The sequence below is a fragment of the Ceratotherium simum genome, chromosome 5, assembly GCF_057802395.1.
Source record: "Ceratotherium simum simum isolate JZ-2026a chromosome 5, ASM5780239v1, whole genome shotgun sequence".
Classification (NCBI taxonomy): Eukaryota; Metazoa; Chordata; class Mammalia; order Perissodactyla; family Rhinocerotidae; genus Ceratotherium; species Ceratotherium simum.
The window spans coordinates 91,478,040-91,500,717 of NC_141904.1; the positions used below are offsets into that span (position 1 = coordinate 91,478,040).

The following is a 22,678-nucleotide window of genomic DNA, read 5'->3' on the forward strand; positions in this document are numbered from 1 at the left end:
AAGTCTAGTCCCCGTGATTCCAGCATGGTTGGAAGCATAAGTGTCAATAAGTATTTTATGATCTCTTGAAATAAATTCCTAACAAGTCTCCTTGTCACTCCCTGCCTAGACGGTTCTCCATTGGAAAATAAAACAAACCACATCTTGAAAAACTGTATTACTCAAAAACATATAAAGTGTACTAAAGTACATCCTACAACGAATTTTCAAAGCTTGAACTGTTTTAACACTAGCTCCTTGAGACCCATGTTGCAAGAGAACACTACAGTAACAGGAGCTCAGTATGGTCTCATACATCCCAAATTCCAAAGACCACTGACACTGTTTCAGCAACTAGGCTAGTTTACAAATTCTGACCAATTGCTGCCCAGACCCACTTACTAAGCTCCGCCGTATAACCACCCCTTGACTAACCCTAGCCCCCTGAATCGTATCCTTTCCTAACTCCCATTTGAGGTGATACTGAGACTCTGCCAAGGTAGTGCTCTCCCTTGCTAAGTCTGATAAGCCCAGCTTTGCATGTATGACGAACAGGTTTCCTAAGTAACCTTTTGTGAGCTTTGACAATCGTGGATGCTCCAAGGAAGTTTAGCAGGGACCCACCACAGTCACAGCCCAAGACCATTGACTCAGTCGGCACTCCACTGAGGCCCCTTGAGCTTCCCTGCTTGGGGTTTCCTTGTCTGCAATAATGAGGGAAGTCCAGTGCTAAGTCTGAGATCCAATCCCTTTTTGTTGAAATCCCAAATCAAATTGTCCCACAGTTCTTGGATGTTCTGTTGTTTTGTTTTTGTTTTCATTCTTCTTCTATTTGCATTTTAGTTTGGGACATTTCTATCAACCCATCTTCAAGCTCACTGATTCTTTCCTTGGCCTTGTCCACTCTACTGATGATCCCATCAAAGGCATTCCTCATTTTTTGATTTCTAGTATTTCGTCTTGAAATACTGTGTGTAAATTCAAATGGATTCTCCTAACATCAGTGTTCATTTACTAAACTTGACTATAATTAAATAGACTGTGGACTGAATCACTTGAAATAGTTTTAAATTAGATTTCACATAATACAATATTGAAAATTTTTTAATATTACTCTTAAGATCAACATGAAAAAGAAATTCAAGCACCTCTCTCTGACAGAAGATATCCTACGCAGTCTAGAGACAGTAAGAGGAGAACGGCTCCAGGGTGGCGACCATCGGGAAACCAGGAGCGGCTGAGGGGTGAGGCAGGTTTCTGACTGTGGGTAAAACTGTACTCAAAGGAGAAGACAGCTAACTAAACTCTATACAGTGAGCGCAGCTTTCTACTAACGCACCCTGACCTCTGCAGCCAGCTACTTGAGGGCATTTCCACAGACAGCACTCACCAGCGACCACGTGCAAATTCCAGGCCCACACACGGGAAGATCACCACTTTATAGTCAGTTTCATAACAGAAAATATTTTCATAGGAACAACAAAGCAAGGGAATAAAAACACTAGCAACCAGAAGAGTTAACTTAGATTAGCTGTGCGATGACAAGGTCTTTCAGATGGAAGCTCAATTCTGACTTGGAAGAGCGTCGGTCTTAGCTCCCCTCGTGATGGGGTTCCGAGCTACAACGTCAAGGAAGCAGTGTAACTGCCTCTGCCAGTCAGGAGCCTGCTGAGCAGATGCCCGCTGCTGTCCTGTCTCCTCATCTACTGGCTGGTCTCCCTCTGTGAGGGAAAGCCCTGCGCTGTCCCTGCACCACAGAGCAGGCGCCATGAGCACAGACCCGCCTCCTCTGAGACGAGAAGAAAGAAACGGGAACAGGACAAGGAAAGCAAGCAGCAGCGGGACTAGCCTCAGCAGCCTTCCTGCGTGATGTCCAGTCCCGAGGACTTTGTGATTTCCAACGTTGTGAACACCTGTTCAGAAAGAAGACAACAAAACACACTTATATCTAGCCATCAATATTTCAGTATTGCTTTAAGAAAACACATTCTGAATATCACAATCTACATTATCCCAAAGTAGTTACTAATACAAAATCTTTCTGACAATGTGCATTATAATAGGTTTTCAAACTACATCAACTGAAGTCAATTTTTAAAAAGCCCCGTTTCCACACCTCACCACATGTGGGGTGAATTCCAATGGTGTCATCGAGCAGCTGCTTTGTGAGCCCACATTTCATTGCAGCTGCAAATCCTTGGGTAACCTCACCGGCATTCGGTCCAAGAATATGAAATCCTATCACCCGATCCTTTAATATGGAAACAAAACAAGGGGAAGCCCAGTAGGTTAATGGTCTGAATAGGAATCTCTTCACTGCAAGTACACAGTTAAAATTTACAGCATCTACTACAGAAAAAGAACTTATGTTGAACTGAGCAGAGAACATTACCATGAAACCGAGCCACTGTGAGAATCTGTTAAATGAGCCAGTAAATGCACATCCTGAGTTAATTTGCACTCAAATTTACTAGAACAAGCCATTTACCCACTGCACGAAGGAGTTCATTAGTATGATGTAAGTTTCCAAATTATGCTGAGATAGTGCTCAACAACAACATAATTAATCTGAATTAAAGTCCAACACTGGAATAATTCTAAGGCAGCAGGTTTTACTGGAATTGCAGTGGTTCCTGGCCCGGCTCCTAACGTAACTAAGCAGAGAACAAGGAGCGCCCAGCGCGGGGCTTTTCCCTAGGACTGCATGTTGGGAGGTGCGAGGTGCACGTGCTGAGCAGACCCACCGAGAAAGGAAGCTAGATTCAGTGTATTTCCAAGGTGACACTGCATTTTAGGCTGTCCTTTTGTCAATGTTTTTACGTCAGACTCTATTCTTCATTTTCATCTTCAATAGTAAAAGTGTACAACAGATAAAGAGAGAATGTAAAAGGGCAGAAGAGGCCTCGGGCTGGCAGAAATCTCTGCCTACCTACACTCTGGAGAAAGAACAAAGTTCACAGCAGCCACTTCATGCACATCTACCCGCAGGTGCTCAAATGGAGAGCTCTGTGAGCAGGTTCTGAGGGCAGGCAGAGGCCACGGGGGCTGTGGGCAAAGAGGGGAGTTCCCAGGGCCCCACAGAAGGCTACTGAATTGAAATCTCCGAGGTGCATCATATAGCCAAGTGGGAAAAGGGGGGCAGCCCGAGAGAGTAAGGACATCTGATGAAAAGCTCACTTACTAAAGAAAATGAAGGCAGGTTCCGTGAGTGGAAGAACCTCATTCACAAATTGTTACCATATAGGACAGTAAAATATTTCCCTTTCATAAGTACTAGGGTGATACTCTAGAAATAGACATTGGGACAGGCGTAAAAGAAAGGGGCAAGCTCCGCCGTGGACAGCAAGCAAGTGTGAGGGCAAACTGGGGACTGTGGGGGGCAGCTGAGGGTGAGTGGAGGGAGTGACAAGGGATAGAGCAGGTGGGCAAAGTGGGTAAACAGACTGAAATTCTGCCTCAAGCCCGAAAGCCAGTCAACACCTCTGTCAAGAGGTCAGAAATAAAATGAAGGCTGTGAATCTTGGCTTCAGCAGTGGCTCTACCAACCAACCCCCACTCCTGCTCACTTCAGGGACAGCAGTGCATGCAGGGACAGCAGTGCATGCAGGACCAGCAGTGCATGCAGGCTCCACCTGCTCCCTTTGGAAAGGCCGCCCACAACTGTCATGATAGTAACCTCAGGTTACTCACTTCCAAGGAGTCAGAACAACACTACACACCACCACCATCACCCTCAGGAGCACAGCTGTGAACCTGTCACAGCTCTGTGGCATTTCAGGGGCATTCTGATCAATATCCCCGTCACTGCTCTGTAGACCTGTGCAACTGCCAAGGGCCTAAGTCCTAGAGAGCCAGTGCCTTCGCCATTCAGGCAATGGGGCATATGCTAGTTGGCCATGAGCCTGTAACACCGTTTTCTGTTATACTGAGAATAAGATGAATACAGAGACGTGAGAATTAAACAAGATAATGGCTGTGTTACTTTGTAAACTTTATATAAATGTCAGCTGTTCCTGTTCATATTTATCTAATAAATGTCAGCTGTTGCTGTTCATATTTATCTAATTATATGTTTATCTCCCCAGATAGATTATAAATTCTTAAAAAGGGAGGAACTAAGTCCTAACATTGTTTTCCACACTCAGTGTTCTTCATAAACAAGACATAAATAAGCTGTGCTTTACACTATGATAATGAGGGAGTCTGTCACCAATTTCACACTCTCTCAATAACGGGGAAGGCAGAAAGCCCCGACAATGGGCTATCTATCCCACTGCTTCTTCTTTAATGAAAGGCTTCATTGGGAATTAGTTAACTGACTGGAGTTCTCACTCTGTGTAAGCATCTCCCTCTAAAGGCTTTGACACACATTTGGTCTATTTACAAAATACATACAACACCTTATATTTTATTGGTTAATGACCAAAATTTTTCATAGATCATCTAGTTCTAAACTGCCAAGTTAGATAACTCTGGGAAAAGACAACTTTCAAGGATTATTTTGGGAAGGTGTTGGTAAGCCTCAATTACAATCTGTCACTTGTTCAACCTCTGCAACACATTAACTGGGTAACAGTTGGAAGGATTTCTGCCTTGCCCTGAGAGCTATCTTTAAAGAAATTATAAAAACCCAAATACTAGCATAAAAGCTACATTTACAAATTATTGCATTTTAGCCTCCAACCATATCACATACATTGTCGAATTTATTGCAAATTATCTTTGCGTAACAAGTATTGTTGTCTCTGCCGGCGACTGTCCATTCAAGAGGCCAGAACAAAGTATGATACACCTGGAAAACAAGGAGAGAGAAGGAGCCCAAGATTAGTGTATATGAAAACCATTCCTTGGTATGCTCTTCAATGTTACAAAGACGATAATCTCTATAACAACGTTCAGAAACTTAAGTCCCATGATCCCAACCTCATGTATCACAGGAGCCTCTGGACCAGAGCTCCTAAAATGCCAGCTGCACAGGTGTGTTCACCTTTGCTTTGCTCTGCTGTTAGTCCAAAAAAATGTCTTGTTAACTAAAGTCAACTTTCAAACACTAAGAGTACTACTACCCAAGGTCCCGTGAGTACTAGAGTACTAGCCCCTATGTGGGCTGACTTACATCCAGCCTTCAACCAGTTTACATCCTGTAAGGTTCATTTTCAAACCAAATCTAAAAAAAGCAGAATAAAGGACTTCCAGCCATTAAAAGTTACTAAGAACATTACGTCTGCTACTTGAAAGCCCTCACTCCCGCACCCTGCGTGCTCCTCTAAGGCTCCTCAATCTGGCTCAGTCGGCTAAGAACCGCCCTCCATCCTGGTGGCGAGGCTCCATTTTCCCAGTCTTGTTCCCCCTAATCACTCCGTACAGAAGGATGAATTACTGTTTGGTGCCAGGACGAGAAAGGTATTCTAAACTATAATCCATGATGGAAGGATTTAAATATGGATTCTTTGCTCTTTAACAGGATTATATATTTTATATTTTGAATTTTTATTGTTTCTATAAAAATGATAGAAGGTTATTATAAGAATAATGCAGTGCAGAAAATCACAACGAAAGTAAAAAAAGAAAAGAATCCTACCATCCAGAAATAACCATTTTAAATGTTAGGGAAGCATCGATTGTTGGTGCATATGTAGTCAAAACAAAATTTTTATTTAAAAGGTATCACAGTACACAGTTACTTGTAACAAAAAACATTCCATTTAACTTGTATTTAACAAAAGAGAAACGCTTCTGCATATTTTAATGCAAACTTTTCAAATTATGTGGCTATTAGGAATAGAACATAAATGTTTCCTTTATCTTAAGATATTATTTCCTAAAATACACCTCTAAGGTTAAGAAAAGAGATGGTGAAAACGCTGAGGTTTTAAACTTGATTTCTAAAAGTGTGAGCTTCTGTTCTGGACATGTCCCACGCCCTGCCAGGGGTGGAGGGAAGCCCCCGCCCGCACCTCTCCCGCTCCCGCCACAGAGAGGAGGGAAGTGCACTCATGCCTCTTCCCACCACCCTTTCACTCCTTCCCTGGTTTTTGTTAGGCGTGTTCTTTTCCTCCTAGTACTCTGAAGATTTTATTTTACTTAAGTCTTTGACTCTCCCGGATCAAAGTGGGTGTAAAGTGTGGATCCAACTTGATGTTTTTCCTGAACGGCTATCCACTTATTCCAGCATGCTTAGATGAATGTCTTTTCCCACTGATTTAAAATACCAGCTTTATCACACATTAATTCTTCTAAGCATCTGAATCAATTTCTGAATTTCACATTCTGTTCCATTGATCCTTCTGTCCATCTGTATGCCACTAGAGCACAATTTTAATTACTGTAACTATATGATAAATTTTAATATCTAATAGGGCTGACTTTCATTCAGAATCTCCCTATTATTGCTTGTCCTTTTTTTTTATTGATGTTTTAATAGTTTTTAACATTGTGAAATTTTGGGTTGTACATTTTTGTTTGTCCATCACCATATACATGTCTCCCTTCACCCCTTGTGCCCACCCCCACCCCCACTGCCCCTGGTAACCACAGTACAGTGTTCTTTGTCCATGTGTTGGTTTGCTTGTCCTTTTTTTAACTTTTAATTTTTTATCAAATTATGCACAGTAATTACAAATTTTTGAAGCTGTTATGAAAACTGGCAATCTCTGCCACATCCCCTGCCTGCCCATTTCAATCAATCAGAGGCAACCACTTTCACCTCTTTTGTTATTCACCTCCACGTTTCTAAGTAACATGTTTATATACCTACTCCTTGACTTCTACTTTAGGCTTTATTTCTGACTTGCCTCTGTTGAAGAGGATGAGTCAGCTCTCTCTCTTACCGGGCCCCTACCACTCACTCGGCTCGCCCCCTTCCTGCCCATCCCCCTTGCCCTCCACCCCTCCATCCGCCCAGTTATAGTTATATTGGTAGCTAGATCAATACCGGTGTTCCCTTCATAGGTAAAAGCTGTTCACAGACAACTGGATATCCACATGCAAAAGAATGAACTTGGACCACTACCTCACATCATAGAAAAAAACTAACTCCAAATGGATCACAGACCTAGATGTAAGAGCTAAAAACTATAAAACTCTTAGAAGAATCTAAGGCATAAATCTTCACAACTTTAGATTAGGCAATGATATATTACATGTGACATCAAAAGCACAACAAAAAAAAAGATAAACTGGATTTCATCAAAATGAAAGTCTTTTCTGCTTTAAATGACTTCATCAAGAAAGTGAAAAGACAACCCACAGAATGGGTAAAAATTTTTATGAATCATCTTTCTGATAAGGGACTTGCATGTAGAATATATAAAGAACTTGTACAACTCAATAATAAAAAGATAAATAACCCAATTTTAAAAACGGTAAAGGATCTGAACAGATACTTCTCCAAAGAAGATATACAAATGGCCAATAAGCACATGAATAGATTTTCAATATCACTGGTCATTAGGGAAATGCAAATCAAAACCATAATGAGATACCACTAGGATGGTGTATTAGTTTCCTAGAGCTGCTCTAACAAATTACCACTAACTTCGTGGCTTAAAACAAAAGGAATTTATATTCTTACAGTCCTAGTGGCCAGAAATCTGAAATCAAGGCGTCAGCACGGCCACGTTCCTTCCAACGGCTCTAAAAGGAGAATCTCTCCTTGCCTCTTGCAGTTTCTGGTATCTCCAAATGTTCCTTGGCTTTTGCCTACATAACTCCAACCTCTGCTTCCGTCTTCACATGGCCTTCTCCTCTTCTGTATCTTAAAAGGACACTTGTCCTTGGATTTAGGGCCCACCCAAGAAATCCAGGATGATCTCATCTCAAGATTCTTAACTTAATTCCACCTGCAAAGACCCTTTTTCCAAATAAGGTCACATTCACAGGTTCCAAGAGTTAGGCTGCAAACATATCATTTTGGGAGTCATCACTCAACCACTACAGATAGCTATAAGCAAAAAAGACAGAAAATAACAATAACAAGCATTGGCAAAGATGTAGAGAAACTAAGACCCTTATTCATTGTTGCAAGAAATGTAAAATGGTGCAGTTACCTTGGAGAACAGTCTGGCAGTTCCTCAAAAAGTTAAACATAGATTTACCCTATGACCCAGTAATTCTACTCTTAGGTACATGTATACCTAATAGAAACGACAAGATTATGTCCACACAAGAACTTGTACATGAATGCTCATAGCAGCATTATTCATGATAGCCAAAAAGTAGAAACAATCCATATGTCCCTGAACTGATGAATGGATAAATAAAATGTGGTGTTATCCATATAATGGACTATTAGCAATAAAAAGAAATGAAGTACTGTACATGCTACAACACGGACGAAATCGTGAAAACTAGCTTATGCTAAGGGAAGGAAGCCAGCCACAAAACACTACGTATTGAATGATTCCATTTATATGAAATATCCATAATAGGCACATTTATGGTGACTAAACGTAGATTAGTGGGTGCCTGGAGCAAAAGGTGAGAGGAAAATGGGGGGTGACTGCTAATGGGCACAGGGTTTCTTTTCAGAATGATGAAAATGTTCTAAAATTTGACTGTGGTAAGGGCTGCACGACTTGGTGAATATATTCAAATACATTGACTTGTACACTTTTAAGTGGTGAATTTTATGGTATGTGAATTATATCTCAGTAAAGCTATTATTTTCTAAAAATTAAGCTATTCACAGCTGAGTCACATGGTAAACTATGATTATTTTATACATGTGAACTTTTAATTTTCTATGGAATTGAAGAGTATCTTGTTTTGTCAGAGACTTCATTTTCTATGTAACAGTTGTAATTTAATCCCAGATTTTAACAATATTAAATCTTCTAATCTATGAACATGGATGTCTTTCCAATTATTTAGGTCTTTAATTTCTCTGAGCAATGTTTTGAAGTTTTCAGTGTACAAGTCTTTTGCCTCCTTGGTTAAATTATTTCTAAATATATATTTTTTAAAGCTTAAGAATTTTTTATTGTCTTAAACCATTTGACATTGCTAATAGTAGAAAAGTTTGTAGGTTATATAGAGAACAACAGAAGGAGTACCCATGTATCCACCATTCAGTCTAAGATATAGACCATTACCAATAGTTAAAATCCTCCTTCATGTCTCTACCTGTTGCCCTCAGATTCCTGCTTAAAGGTAACTATCCCAAATTATGCTGATTATTAATTTTATTTTCTCTAACTTTATTCTTTTTGATGCTGTTGTAAATGTAATTGTTTTTAAATTTCCTTTTTAGACAGATCATTGCAAGTATATAACAATACATCTGATTTTTGTGTGTTGATTTCATATCCTGCAACTATGCTGAATTTGTGTATCTCTGTTATGGGCCGAATTATGTCACTCCCTCAAAAAAAAAAAATTCAAATGTTGAAGTCCTAACCCCTAAAATCCCAGAGTGTGACTATATTCAGACAGAGTCTTTAAAGAGGTAAATAAATTAAAATGTGGTCATTAGGGTGGCCCTAATGCTAATGTTCTTACAAGAAAAGGTAATGTGGACACAGACACACTCAGAGGGAAGACAAAGCAAAGACACTGGGAGATGATAACCTACTACAAGCCAAGGAGAGGGACCTGGAACAGATCCTTCCCTCATGGCCCACAGAGGTTACCAACTCTGTGACACCTTGATCTCAGATTTCTAGCCTCCAGAACTATGAGAAAATAAAATTCTGTTTTTCATATATGGCCTTTATCATGTTGAGAAAGTTCTCTTCTATTCCTAGTTTACTGAATTTTTTTTTTTTTTACCATAAAAGAGTATTGAATTTTGTCAAATGCTTTCTCTGCATCAATTGAAATTATCATGTGTTTTTCCCCTAAATTCTATTAATATAGTATACCTCATTGATTTTCATATGTTGAACCATCCTTGCATTTTGGGAATAAATATCACTTAGTTGTGATATATAATCCTTTTAATATGCTGCTGAATTTGGTTTGCTAGTATTTTGTTGAAGATTTTTGCATCCATATTCATAAAGGATGTTGGTCTGTAGTTTTCTTTTCTTGTCGTGTCTTTGTCTGTCCATGGTATAAGGGTAATGCTGGCTTCATGGGAAGTTAGAGAATGTTCCCTCCTCTTCAAATTTTTGGAAGAGTTTAAGAATTACTGGTGTTAATTCTTCTTTAAATGTTTGGTAGAACTCACCAGTGAAGCAATCTGGTTCTGGGCTTTTGTCTGACAAGAGGTTTTTGATTCAAAACTGACTCAATCTCCTTACTAGTTACATGCCTATTCAGATTTTCTTTTTCTGCATGACTTAGTTTGGGTTGTGTGTTTCTAGGAATTTGTCAATTTTAGATAGGTTATCCAATTTGCTGATGTAAAATTATTCATAGTATTTCTTTTATAATTTTTTAATTCTGTAAAATTGGAAGTAATGTTCTCACTTTCATTTCTGATTTTAGAAATTTGAGTCTTCTCTCTTTTTTCCTGGTTAACCTAGCTAAAAGTATGTCATTTTTATTAATCTTTTCAAAGAATTAACTGTTGGTTTCATTGATTTTCTCTGTTGTTTTTCTATTCTCTATTTTAATTCTCTCCATTCTAACCTTTATTATTTCCTTCCTTCTGCTAGCTTTGAGATTAATTTGTTCTACCTTTTCTAGTTCCTTAAGGTATGCTGTTGGGTTGTTGATTTGAGATCTTTCTCTTTTTTAATGTATGTGTTCACAGCTATAAATTTCCCACTAAGCACTGCTTTCACTACATCCCATAAGTTTTGGCATGTTGTGTTTTCCTTTATATTTCTCTCAAGTTATTTTCTATTATCCATTGTGATTTCTTCTTTGACTCATTGTTTAAAAATGTTTTGTTTGATTTCCACGTTTGTGAGTTTCCAGTTTTCCTTTGGTTATTGATTTCTAGTTTTATTCCACTGTGATTATAAAAGATACTTTACATGATTTCAATCTCTTAAAATTTATTAAGGCTTGTCTTGTCTAACATGTGGTTTATCCCAGAGAATGTTCCACTTGCACTTGTGAAGAATGTGTATTCTGCAGTTGTTATTCAGGTGTCCTGTACACATCTATTAAGTCTAATTGGTTTATAGTGTTTTTCAAGTGCTCCATTTCCTTATCCTGCCTGATTGTTTTATCCATTGCTGAAGATAGGGTATTTTAAAGTCTCCAGCTACTATGTAGAACTATCTGTTTCCATTTTCAATTCTGTTAATTTTTGCCTCATATGTTTTGGGGCTCTATATGTTTATAATTACCCTTTCTTGCCCTAATGAATTTTTAAGTCAATGTATAATGCCCTTCTTTCTCTACTGTAACGTTTTTTATCTAAATTCTATTTTGTCTGACAATAATATAGCCACCTTAGCTCTCTTTTGGTTATTATTTGTATAGAATATCTTTTCCTATCCTTTAACTTTCAATGTTTGTGTCCTTATATCTACAGTGAGTCTCTTTAAACAACATATAGGTGGATCCTAGTTTTTTAAATGAAATCTGAGAAATTCTGTCTTTTCATGGGAGAACTTAATCTATTTACTTTTAACTTACTGATAAAGAAGGATTTACTTTTACGTTTAGCTATTCATTATCTGTAAATCATATATTTTTCATTCCTCAATTCCTCCACTACTGTCTTTTTTGTATTTAGTTTATTTTTTGTAGTATGCCATTTGGATTCCCTTCTTTCCTTTCTGTATATTTTAAAAGTTATTTTCATAGTGGTTACTTTGGTGATTACAATTAACATCTTAAATTTATAATAATCTAGTTTGAATAATACCAAGTTAGTTTCAATAATACACACTCTGCTTCTATACATCTCCATCCCCTCTCCTTTACATTCTTATTGTCACAGATCACATTTTATACAGTGTATGCTCATTAACGTAGATTTATAATCCCTGTTTTGTGTATGTGCCTTTTAAATCAAATAGGCAAAAGAGAGATGTTACAAACCAAACCAGAAGTACAATAGCACTGGTTATCACATGTGCCTATGAAGTTACCTTTACTAGTGTCCTGTGTTTTTTCTTATAGCTTCCAATTACTATCTGGTGTCCTTTCATTTCTGCCTGAAAGAGTCCTTATAGCATTTTTGGGGGGGCAGGTCTACTAGTAATGAATTCACTCAGCTCTTGTTTTTCTGGAAATGCCTGATCTCCTTCATTTTGAAGCACAGCTTTGCCGTATATAGAATTCTTGGTTGACAGCTTTTTTCTTTCTGGACTTTAAATATGTCATGCTATTGTCTTCTGACCTCCATGGTTTATAATGAAAAAATCAACCATTTATCTTATTGAAGATCTCTTTAGATGACAAGTCACTTGTCTCTTGCTGCTTTCAAAATCATCTCTTTTTCTTTGGGTTTGAACAATATGACTATAATGTGTGCTGGTGTGGATCTCTTTAGGTTTACCCTGCTTGGTATTCCTTGAGCTGCTTGGGTGTGTATGTTCATGTATTTCATGAAATCTGGGAAGTTTTGGCCATTACTTCTTCAAATATTTTCTTCCTCTTCTCCGTCTGGGATTCCTTTAATGCATATGCTGGTATGCTTCATGGTGTCCCACAGGTCTCTTGGGCTGCCTTCATTTTTCTTCATTCTGCTGCTCAGACTGATAATTTCAATTGTCTTATCTTCAAGTTCACTGATGCTTTCTTCTGCCTGCTCAAATATGCTGCTGAACCCCCTCTGGTGAGTTTTCAATTCAGTTACTGTACTTTTCAGCTCCAAGATCTCTCTTTGGTTCCTTTGCATACTTTCTAACTCTTTACCAATATTCAGACTTTGTTCCAAAATCATTTTTCTGATTTCCTTTAGTTCTTTGTCCACAGTCTCCTTTAGCTCATTGAATATATTTAACATTGATTTAACAGTTGATGTAATATCTCTGACTAATAATGCCAATCCAATGTCTGGGCTTCTTCTGGGATAGTTTCTGTGGAATTCTTTTTTCTGTGAATGGGCCACACTTTCCTGTTTCTTTGTATGTTGTTATCAGTTGATCTGTGTCCTCCCAAAATTCACCTGTTGAAGTCCTAGCCCCCAGTACATGATCTTATTTGGAAACAGTGTTATTGCAAATGTAATTAGTTAAGATGAGGTTATACTGGAGTAGGGTGGTCCCCTAAGCCAATGTGACTGGTTTCCTTATAAAAAGGGAAAATTTTGGATGTACATACACACACACACACACAGAATAACATGTGAAGATAAAGGTAGAGATCTACAAGGCAAAGAATGACAAAAATTGCCAGTAAACCATGAGAAGCTAGGAGATTTATTTATTTAATTTATTTATTGTTTTCAATTCCTCATAGCACTTTTCCTCCTGTATTTTTACAATCCAGAAGATAAAGAATTCAAAAGAGTATTTCATTGTGCTCAGTTTTTAAAAAATACAAAAACGAACATAAGGATTACAGGAACTTGTTAATATGCTAAACTGAAAAGCACATACAAACCACCCAGCTGTCAAACTCATGACTCAATTTACAACTGCTGATACAATTTACTAAGCTAGGAGAGAGGGATGGAATAGATTCTTCCTCACAGAAACAAAAAAGAAACAACCCTGTCGACACTTTGATCTTAGACTTCTAGCGTCTAGAACTGTGAGACAGTAAATTTCTGTGGTTTAAGCCCCCAACCTGTGGTACTTTGTTACGGCAGCCCTAGCAAACTAATATATATGCTTTGTTATTTTTTCTTGAGCCTCATGTTCTGAATATTATAATGTGGTAACTCTGGAAATTATTTATTCCCATGTCTCAGAGATTGCTGATTTTTGCTTGTTGAGAGCTGGATTCATCTGGGTGTGACTTTTCCAAACTGTCTTTGTACGGTGTATATTCATTGTTGTGTGAAGTTGCTGTGGTTTCTGACCTGATGAGATTTCCTTAAATGTCTGACTCCCAAAATGGGGAGGGTGGAGGAGGACTGTCTCTTGAAATCCCATTGCAGCAGGGAAGCCACTTCAGCTTGTGGAGGTTACAACAATGTCATCTGCTACTGGATACACTGAAATTCCCAGCCTCTTCATCAAGCTCCCCCTGGATGCTGTAAGTATTTGACTAAACTCCAGGATTCCAAAAGAATTGCTTCAAACACTTATTGCCAGTTCAATTGTTGTCTTGGTGGTGGGGTGGATTCCTAGAGGTTTCTTCTCTTCCATTTTCTGTAACGTCACTCCTGTTCATCCGTCTTCATTGCTGAGTAGTATTCCAGGGTACGGATGTGCCACCGTTAGTTTACTCATTCGCCTTTGGTTGTCACATTCACATTTCAGTTGTTTCCAGTTTGGGGCTATTATGAATAAAGCTTCTATAAACATTTGTGTACATACAGATCAACACAAGTTTTCATTTCTCTGGGCTAAATACTCATCCATTGGGTTTTTAATTTCTGCTATAATATTTAGTATTTCTGATAGTTGTCTTTTGGTCCTCTGAATGTTACTTTTGACAGTATGTCCTATTTTCTTCTCATGATTATAATACATTATCTCTGGGGATACTGGCATCATCTGTTTCTTTCAGGTCTCATCATCTTTGTCTGCTCATATTAAGTGCTGGAGATTAAAAATGTCTGATTTTGGGGGAGATGAAACTGTTCTACATCTTGATTATAATGGTTTCACAACTGTGTTTGTACTCATAGAACTGTATATCTAAAAAAATCATTTTACTGTAAGTAAATTATGCCTCAATTTAAAAAAAAAGTTTTTAAAGTTTGAAAGCTCTGAGCTTGTATTTGGGGCTTACTGAATTTGAGCTCCACTGTCAGATTGCCTAACTGGGAAGTTTATTTGGGGACCCTTATTCAGTAGCTTTAGGTCTTTCCCTATGGGCTCGCCCGAGTCCCCTGAGAAATAAGACTCTACCAACCTCAGGCCAGAGAAGAGTGAAGGGCTGGTTGCCAGAGTTCTGGGAGCTGAGTGGGAGAAGAGGTCTCAGAATTCAGTGTGTACTTGCTCACTCAAATACCGTACTGGCAGAGCACCCGTGTCCTCACACGAACCCAGTGCCCCCTGGTCAAGAGATGCTTGGTTTTAACCCTCTCTACAAAACAACCTTCCAGACATTTGCCAGTGTGTGGAAAGTGCTCTGCAGAGTGGTGAGAGGTGAGACTCGCTGCTTCTTAGATGGTTTCAAAGAATCTATCTTAACTGCCCCCACGCCCTCCTGCAGAGGTACATGGTGTCACTGATTTTTGAGCCTTGATGACTTTGGTGTAAAGCCAGGTTGGTATCTTGACTTTCTCCCATACCTGCTTAGAAGTTTTTTTTTTTTTTTTGATCTGCTGGGTTACTTAACATTCATCTATCTGCTTTTTTCCCCGAAATTTCATTGTTGTTTGTGTCCTCTCCTATCTTCCCCATCCTTGAGAGTTTATTTTAAATGCAGATCCCTTCCCCTCAAAAGTATAGACATCGCTCTAAGTTTCTGGCACTGAATGTGCTATGAAAAACCCTGAGGCCAGGCTGACTCTTTGCTCGCTGTAGATGACTAGCTTAACTTGGACATGTCTCTGCCAATCACTCATCAACTTCTCCTACAATAAGGTAAGTTATTTCAATCTTCAGATTCAGTTCTTCTTTAATATTAGGAATGTTTTCTTTATCATATTTCTGAACACTACTTCTGTACCATCTGTTAGGCTTTCTACTGAAGGGTATGAATTATATTTATGTTGGATCATCTTTGCCTACCCATACCTATCATCTTTTTTCTTTGTCTTTTTTCTTCCACATTAAAATGTAATTATCTCAACCTTTCCTATATAACTAACTTTATTTTCAGTCATGTGCTTCTTTTGATTCCAATGTATTTGTTTGTTCAGTGATAACAGTGTTTTTGACTCTCAATTTGACCTTAACAATCAGTGCACGGTGATCTCTGGTTGCTCCTTCCATGTAACAGGTATTCGCCAGGAAGAAAGCCTGGCCTTTTTTCTCAGGAGAAATCCTGACATTTCTTTTTCTCTCCTCTCTGTCTCTTCTCCTAAGTGGCAGTATCAGGTATGGAACTACTACAGCAGAGGAAGAACATACTATTGCTTTTTATCCGTCTCCTTTGAGGAACATTTTCCCAAGTGTTGGCAGGTGTGTTGATCAGCCTTGCTTTTTCACACATCTATAGTGATAAGCAAAGGAAACTAGAAGCCCAGAGATTATGCTACAGGAAAGAACATGGTGAGTTTATGGAACAAACAGTAGGCCAGTGTGACTGGACCATTATGAGTAAGTCAGAGAGTAGTACCATGAACAGCTTGATTACTTAACGCATCTTATGGCAAATAGAAAGGAGTTTAGATTGTATTTTTTGAGCATGGGAAAATCATTAAAGAGTTTTAAGTGGGGAAATGGCATACATGATTTGTATTTTTAAAAGATCTCTCTGCCTAATGTGTGATGACTGGATTGGAGTGGGTTGAGAGTGAAAGCAGGGAAACCAGGAGGAAGGATATAGCAGAAGTATAGATAAGACATAATGGTGGGTTGGAACAGGATGGTGAAGGCGGAAACAGAAATAAGTAGATACATACAAGACACATGCTGAAGGTAAAACTGATAGGACTTCCTGGTGAACTGACCATAGATGGTGACTACAGGGAGGAATTAAGGGTGATTCTCAGGTATATTGGCATGTATAGGGTTTTTTTCCTGGAAACCAAAGATTTCATTAGATTCTCAAAGGAATTCATACTAGAACAGGTTAAAACTTTGGTTCTATATACTCATTTTTAATATAAAAGTTGGTATTAAGTCAGGCCACCAAAGAGCAATACACTAGCACAGCCCTATTTTGGCCCCTTCAGGAATTACTTTTGGCGTTATGCCATGGGACTGCATTTCTGGATCTAGTAACAGCTATATAAAAAGTCCTAGAAAAAGCTCTATAAAACCCATTATTGAATTTACTAAAGGGCTATTTTAAGGATATTATTCACCAAATCTCAATCACCCTTTTATAGGAACTCGAAGAAATAGCTCTCAATTCTCCGCCTTCCAGTCAGGTAGTAGGAAACTTAGAATTCAATTAAATATTTAGCTTAATCCTAAAGCAGATCTATAGGACTATATGGCATGAATTTTGTGACCCAACAAATTACATTTCTTCTAACACCACCATATTTTTTCTACCCTCATTTTCTTATCACCTTGATTTCTTCACTTTAAAAAAAAATGTATTTTTGAGAGACTTCCTCAAATCTCTTTTATATTAAAAAATACTAATAGATCAAATTTTTAGTCCTTTCAAATGCAAAAAATATATATATATAAAATAGGTGAGTTGATCTGCAGTGAACCTTAGGAAAAAGACATTAAAGTAATCCCAGAAATTTGGGGAACTTTTTTCTTACAAAGACATTCCTTTTATCTGGGGTATGACCTACTTTCTTCTTCTCATGAGCCTGCCTTTCTAACTTAATTTCTCATTAATTTCAGAAAGTTTTAGAACAAAGTGTTAAATCCATAATTGTTACCGTCAATTTTCCAAGACCCAAGTAAAAGTTTACACTGCAAAAACGGTGGCTCGTTATTACAAGGAGTTAATTGTAAACTCTGATCAAATAATGTCCTCTAAAACAAATTTCTCATTGAAAACAGCCATCTAAAATAACATTATAAAGCTTTACTCATACATTTTCCCAACACAAGAAATGTAAATAAGAGTTTCAGTAAGTCATTAGGCCATTTAACTAGAAACATCAGTGCTAGGGCTTAAAGGAATTCCCAGTAATAAATTAAAATGTCTTCAAGGGAGAGGACTGAGATTTCAATTCTCTTTTGCTTAAAACATCAAGTAGTAATAATCTTCCAACTCTATTTCTCCCTATCCTTCCTATGTTGGGAGGGTATGCAGAACAAAGCCACTGAAACCACTCACCAAAATACAATGTAAGAAAATATTTATAAGCATATGGTTGTGGGGGAGGGGTGAAGGGGAGGTGGAAATAAACATGTGTGGAGGACATCTTTTGGGGAGTCTGATAGCCCACAGCCCACAATAGGCCAACAACCCTGGGAACTGAACACCCTCCCCACCTCCAGCCCATCAATAGTAGACGCTCCCAGAGCCATGCTGATGCGAGATGAGTCTGGCTACTTCCACGCCAAATGGAAGTGGGTGGATAGCTGACGCAACTGAGAAGCATCAAATGTCCTCTCACATAATTTGCAATTGAGACTAAGGAACAGTGAGTCAGTCTGCTCCTCCAAAGACCAGAACTACTGGATAAACTTGGTAGCAGAAGAAAGGTCTTATTTTGGCTGCTATGTGCATTCCAGGGGCAAATCAAGTCTGTCTGCAGAAACAGAAAAATGAACTGCACGCACACACACAAACATATACATAGACCCCAAGCAAGTAAAAGAAAGAATTGAGATGGTCTTCCAATTCCTGGTTCTTATCCCTTCCTAAGGTCTTGATACATTCCTGCATCTCCAAAAGATCTTACAATGACTTGTGCTTCCTTGTATAAGCTCACTTAAGTAGACGTTTGTTATGTGTAATTCAAAAGTCCTAATGCACACAGTATATGTCCCTCTTTCCTCAACCGTATTATTATTATTAGTTTGCTAGAGAGGCAGGGTTTACATTATTTAATTTCTAATTTTCCTAAAATAGAAATATGATGTCCTATAATATAACCATAGAGTAACTTCCAAACGGCAATTTATGTGACTGTGAAGTGACTGTGAAGACAAATAGTTCATTAAAAGAGAAATTCTTAAAAAGTAAACAATAAAAACACAATCTTACTTCTAGATTCTCCTTTTTATACACTTCAATAGCTTTCTCTTCAGATAATCCACAGCAGCCATATTCCAAAGGAGTAAACACTGTAGTTGGAACATTAATATAATCACACTGAAAGATAAACAAATTACATTCTCTTATTTGTGACACTTTTTACAGCAAAAAACTATATTACATATGTTTATAAAAAGAAAACAAATAAGTCCAGTTCAGTGTAACCTCTTCTTCCACATCACCCTGTCAGGGGATTCTAAGTGACACTACAGCAGATGGGGTGAGGCCCGCCTCTAGGGCAGAGACCACACACTGGCCAGTGACCTACGAATGGGACTGGCTCCCCCAGAGCCCCACCTTCGGACGTAAGGTCTGAAAACCAAGTGGTAGAGGTGGAGATGGTGCCACTTTGTTGCCCCTACAGACACCCTCTAAAATGTTTCCTCTCCATCCCCACGATTCTGGACCCTGGAGCACCTTAACTGGGTGACCAAGAATTATGCTATTTCATTGGAAGCTGAGAACACCCTTGGCCATTTCGTGTAACTGTGCTGCTGAGAGGATGGGCAAAGAAGCCACTCAGCAGTGCTGGACTGACTGACTGTCCCAGACCATCAAGGGGAGACGGCACATGTGCACTGAGGGTGAGGGGGACATAACACAGGGGCAAGGATCTCTTAAGTCCTGTGATTATGATGGAACCCCTTGAGAGCCCTTATCAGACTAAGGCAGAGCATAAGTGGACATCACAGGAAGACTGCAGACTCTGAGCCCCACACACAGCCTTCTAGCAGCTCCAGCATTTGTCCATGGGAAAGCGAGCTTGAGCCCACGTGGCATCCCTCCGGGAGGAGACAGTGTCTTTGTGATTGTGTGGAGAAGAATTGGAATGCGTTGGCAGAAGCATCATTAAAACTGTGTGTGGAGAGAAAGCAGTATGCAAGGGCCGAGAAAGGGTGGAGGGGACAACCAGAGATGAAGGTCTCTGCCTGCCCACCCAGAGCCCCTTCAAGGGGCTTCACTGCCCACAGCACTACATGTCCCCCCAATCCCTGCCAACTGATGACAGGTGCTTAGGTCAAGGGTGGACATCTAACCCAAAGAAAGCCAATGCATAACTGCCCAGAAATCTATGCAGAAAAAGATGAACTATGTCAATCAAATTCTTTCTTCTGCAGGAAAATGAACTGGCAGCAAAGGAAGAATCCCCCAGGTGGTAGTGGGACAGGAAGAAACACACCTGCAGAGTTGTAGCCAAGTTAGGCTAAAGGGAGAGCACCCTGTGAAAGCCCGCCGTGGGCCGGGGCCCCAGACCAGCCACAAACCCAGCGCCAGCCCCAGCACGGTTCTTGTTCTTAATTACTGTGCAATTCCACTTACCAATCCGTGTGACTCTCATAAGAAACTCCCTCAGTTTGTCTGGTTTGAGTGAGTTTCTATTGTCTGTGACCCAAAAGAAAAACAAATCACAACACTACCAGGTATCCCTACATCAGTGAGGCAATCGGTGCACAGTGCACGTCAGCCGAGACTCTGTAACTAATGTGCTCTGACGCCACTTCACGTCTGCTAACCTGCATGTCACGGGAAGCCAAGCATGTGTGTCCTTTTCTCCACCATGGCTAGAGAAAACCACACAACCACGTGGACTGCCTGAGTATCTTCTGACATCCTTTAGGCCCTCAAAGGCTCGTCAATCCATTTACTGGCCCCATATCCCATGGCTTACAGGGCAGGACTCATTTTCAACAGATGCCTTTGTCTCCTGTTTCATATCAATTAAGAAAAATCAACAGGAGGGCTGGCCCCGTGGCTTAGCGGTTAAGTGCGTGAGCTACTGGCGGCTCGGGTTCGGATCCCGGGCGCGCACCGACGCACCACTTCTCCGGCCATGCTGAGGCCACGTCCCACATAGAGCAACTAGAAGGATGTGCAACTATGACATACAACTATCTACTGGGGCTTTGGGGGAAAAAAAAGGAGGAGGATTGGCAATAGATGTCAGCTCAGAGCCAGTCTTCCTCAGCAAAAAGAGGAGGATTAGCATGGATGTTAGCTCAGGGCTGATCTTCCTCACAAAAAAAAAAAAAAAAGAAAGAAAAAAAAGAAAAATCAACAGGAAATTCCTCAGCTTTCCCCTCTTTCACTTAAAGCACTTTTTCCACATCTTGCACTGTCTCCTCCCCTTGCACTCAACTGCATCTTGCCCCACCTGCAGCCTTCCTTTCAGTCCTGTACCTTCAACCTCTCTTTTTCTTGAACACACTGCTCTGTCTTCCAATCTCTCCACCCCACAGCCACCACGATGAACTTCTTAAAGCCTCAGGCAACTGACGCTACCACATACATTTGCTATCTGCAGTCTGGATAGGAGAATTCTTTGCACAGTTAGCATTCCCGGCTCCACCCGCTGATGCCAGAGAGCCACGTCCCCAGCTGCTCCTCATCCACCAACACTTTCATGTGTCCAAAAGGTCTTCATTCAGGACCTTACGAGGCACCTGGGGTGATGAAAGAAGCAGCACACGGCATCCCTTATGAAGAAGATGTGCCTAAAACGCTTCACCTGAACCTAATCATGCAAAATCAGTCAGAGAAATCCAGAACGTGAGACATTCTACAAGAAAAGTAGCCTAGGCTCATCAAAAAATCAAAATCATGAAAAATAAAACAAACAGGTAAATAAAGGCAGGGGACTGTATCAGATTAAAAGAGACTTTGGAGTTAGAAGAGCCAAACGTACTGTGAATCAGAACGTGTGCACACACAGACTTAACAGACAACTGAGGAAATATGAATGTTATTGCATTTTTGTTGAATTTCTCAGCTACAGCAATGGAATTGTGGTTACGGAGGTGAGCATCCTTGTTCTTAGGAGATACATGCTGGAGTGTTCAGGGGCAGAACACCACTGAAGTCTGCCACTTACTTTAAAAAGCTCAGCAAAAAAGGTATATGTATTGTGCATATAGTATTCAGAAAGAAGAGACAGAGTGAGAATGACACAATGTGAATAACCGCAGAATATGGCTGAAAGGTTAATATGGGTGACTGTTACTATTCTTTCTGTGGTTTGACATCTTTCTAAATAAAAACTTAGGGGAAATAAAGGTCTTCAACAGTTCCCACTGCCTAGAGACGGCCATTGCTGTGAGTGCTATCCAGTCAATTCTGACTCCTAGCGACCCTGTGGACAGCAGAGTGGAATCCAGTCCGGTCCTTTTGTGCCATCCTCTCACCTTGCAGCACTCTCTCAGACAATGCTCCACTGCTGTTCATAGGGTTTTCATGGCCAATTATTTTGGAAGTAGGGGGCTAGGTCTTTCTTCCTAGTCTGTCTAGTCTACAAGGTCCGCTCAAACTTGTCCACCGTGGGAGACTCTGCTGGTATGTGAAATAACCAGTGGCAGAGCTTTCAGCATCACAGTGACATGTAGCTGCCACAGTGTGACAACCGACAGATATGTGGTATGGTCCCTGACCAGGAAGGGAACCCAGGCTGTGGCAGTGAGAGTCCCAAATCTTAACCACTAGACCACCAGGGCTGGCTAGAGAAGGCCACACCAATACTCTATTGTGGCATCACAGATTTTTGATGATCTGCCACCCAATTAAAATTTCCAACCTCATTCCCAGTGGTGCTCCTGTACCACCAACTGCTCTGCCCATATGTACTCCAAATGCTACAGGTATTGTGGATGGGACAGTCCTGTGTGGGACAGTGCAGTTAGCATTCCTGACCCCCATCTACTAATGTGGTAGAGCCGTCTCCGCAGGGGCCCTTCATCTGCCAACACTTGCACACATGCAGTGCTCCTGATGGAGTGGGCAGACCTCCCTGGGCTGAAACTCCTGAAACTAATCACAGTCCCCAGAACAAGGCCAGCACTGCAGAGCTCTGTGCTTTCCTTCACACTCTCTACTTACCAGAAAAGCCCTCTGCTTCCTCAGTTCT

General features: G+C 40.0%; 1 protein-coding gene across 1 annotated transcript in view; it reads right to left on the reverse strand.

The window, feature by feature from the left end:
- Window positions 1-1,065: 1,065 nt before the first annotated feature.
- The window catches only part of TXNRD3 (thioredoxin reductase 3), a 79,122-nt gene continuing 57,509 nt past the window's right edge, over window positions 1,066-22,678 (reverse strand). Inside the window, exons 14-17 of the mRNA XM_087431702.1 lie at window positions 18,733-18,840; window positions 4,676-4,771; window positions 2,101-2,230; window positions 1,066-1,892 (exon numbers count right to left, since the gene is read on the reverse strand). Coding sequence (XP_087287828.1) covers window positions 1,543-1,892; window positions 2,101-2,230; window positions 4,676-4,771; window positions 18,733-18,840 — 684 coding nt within the window. The 3' untranslated portion in view covers window positions 1,066-1,542. The remainder of the gene's footprint in view (window positions 1,893-2,100; window positions 2,231-4,675; window positions 4,772-18,732; window positions 18,841-22,678) is intronic.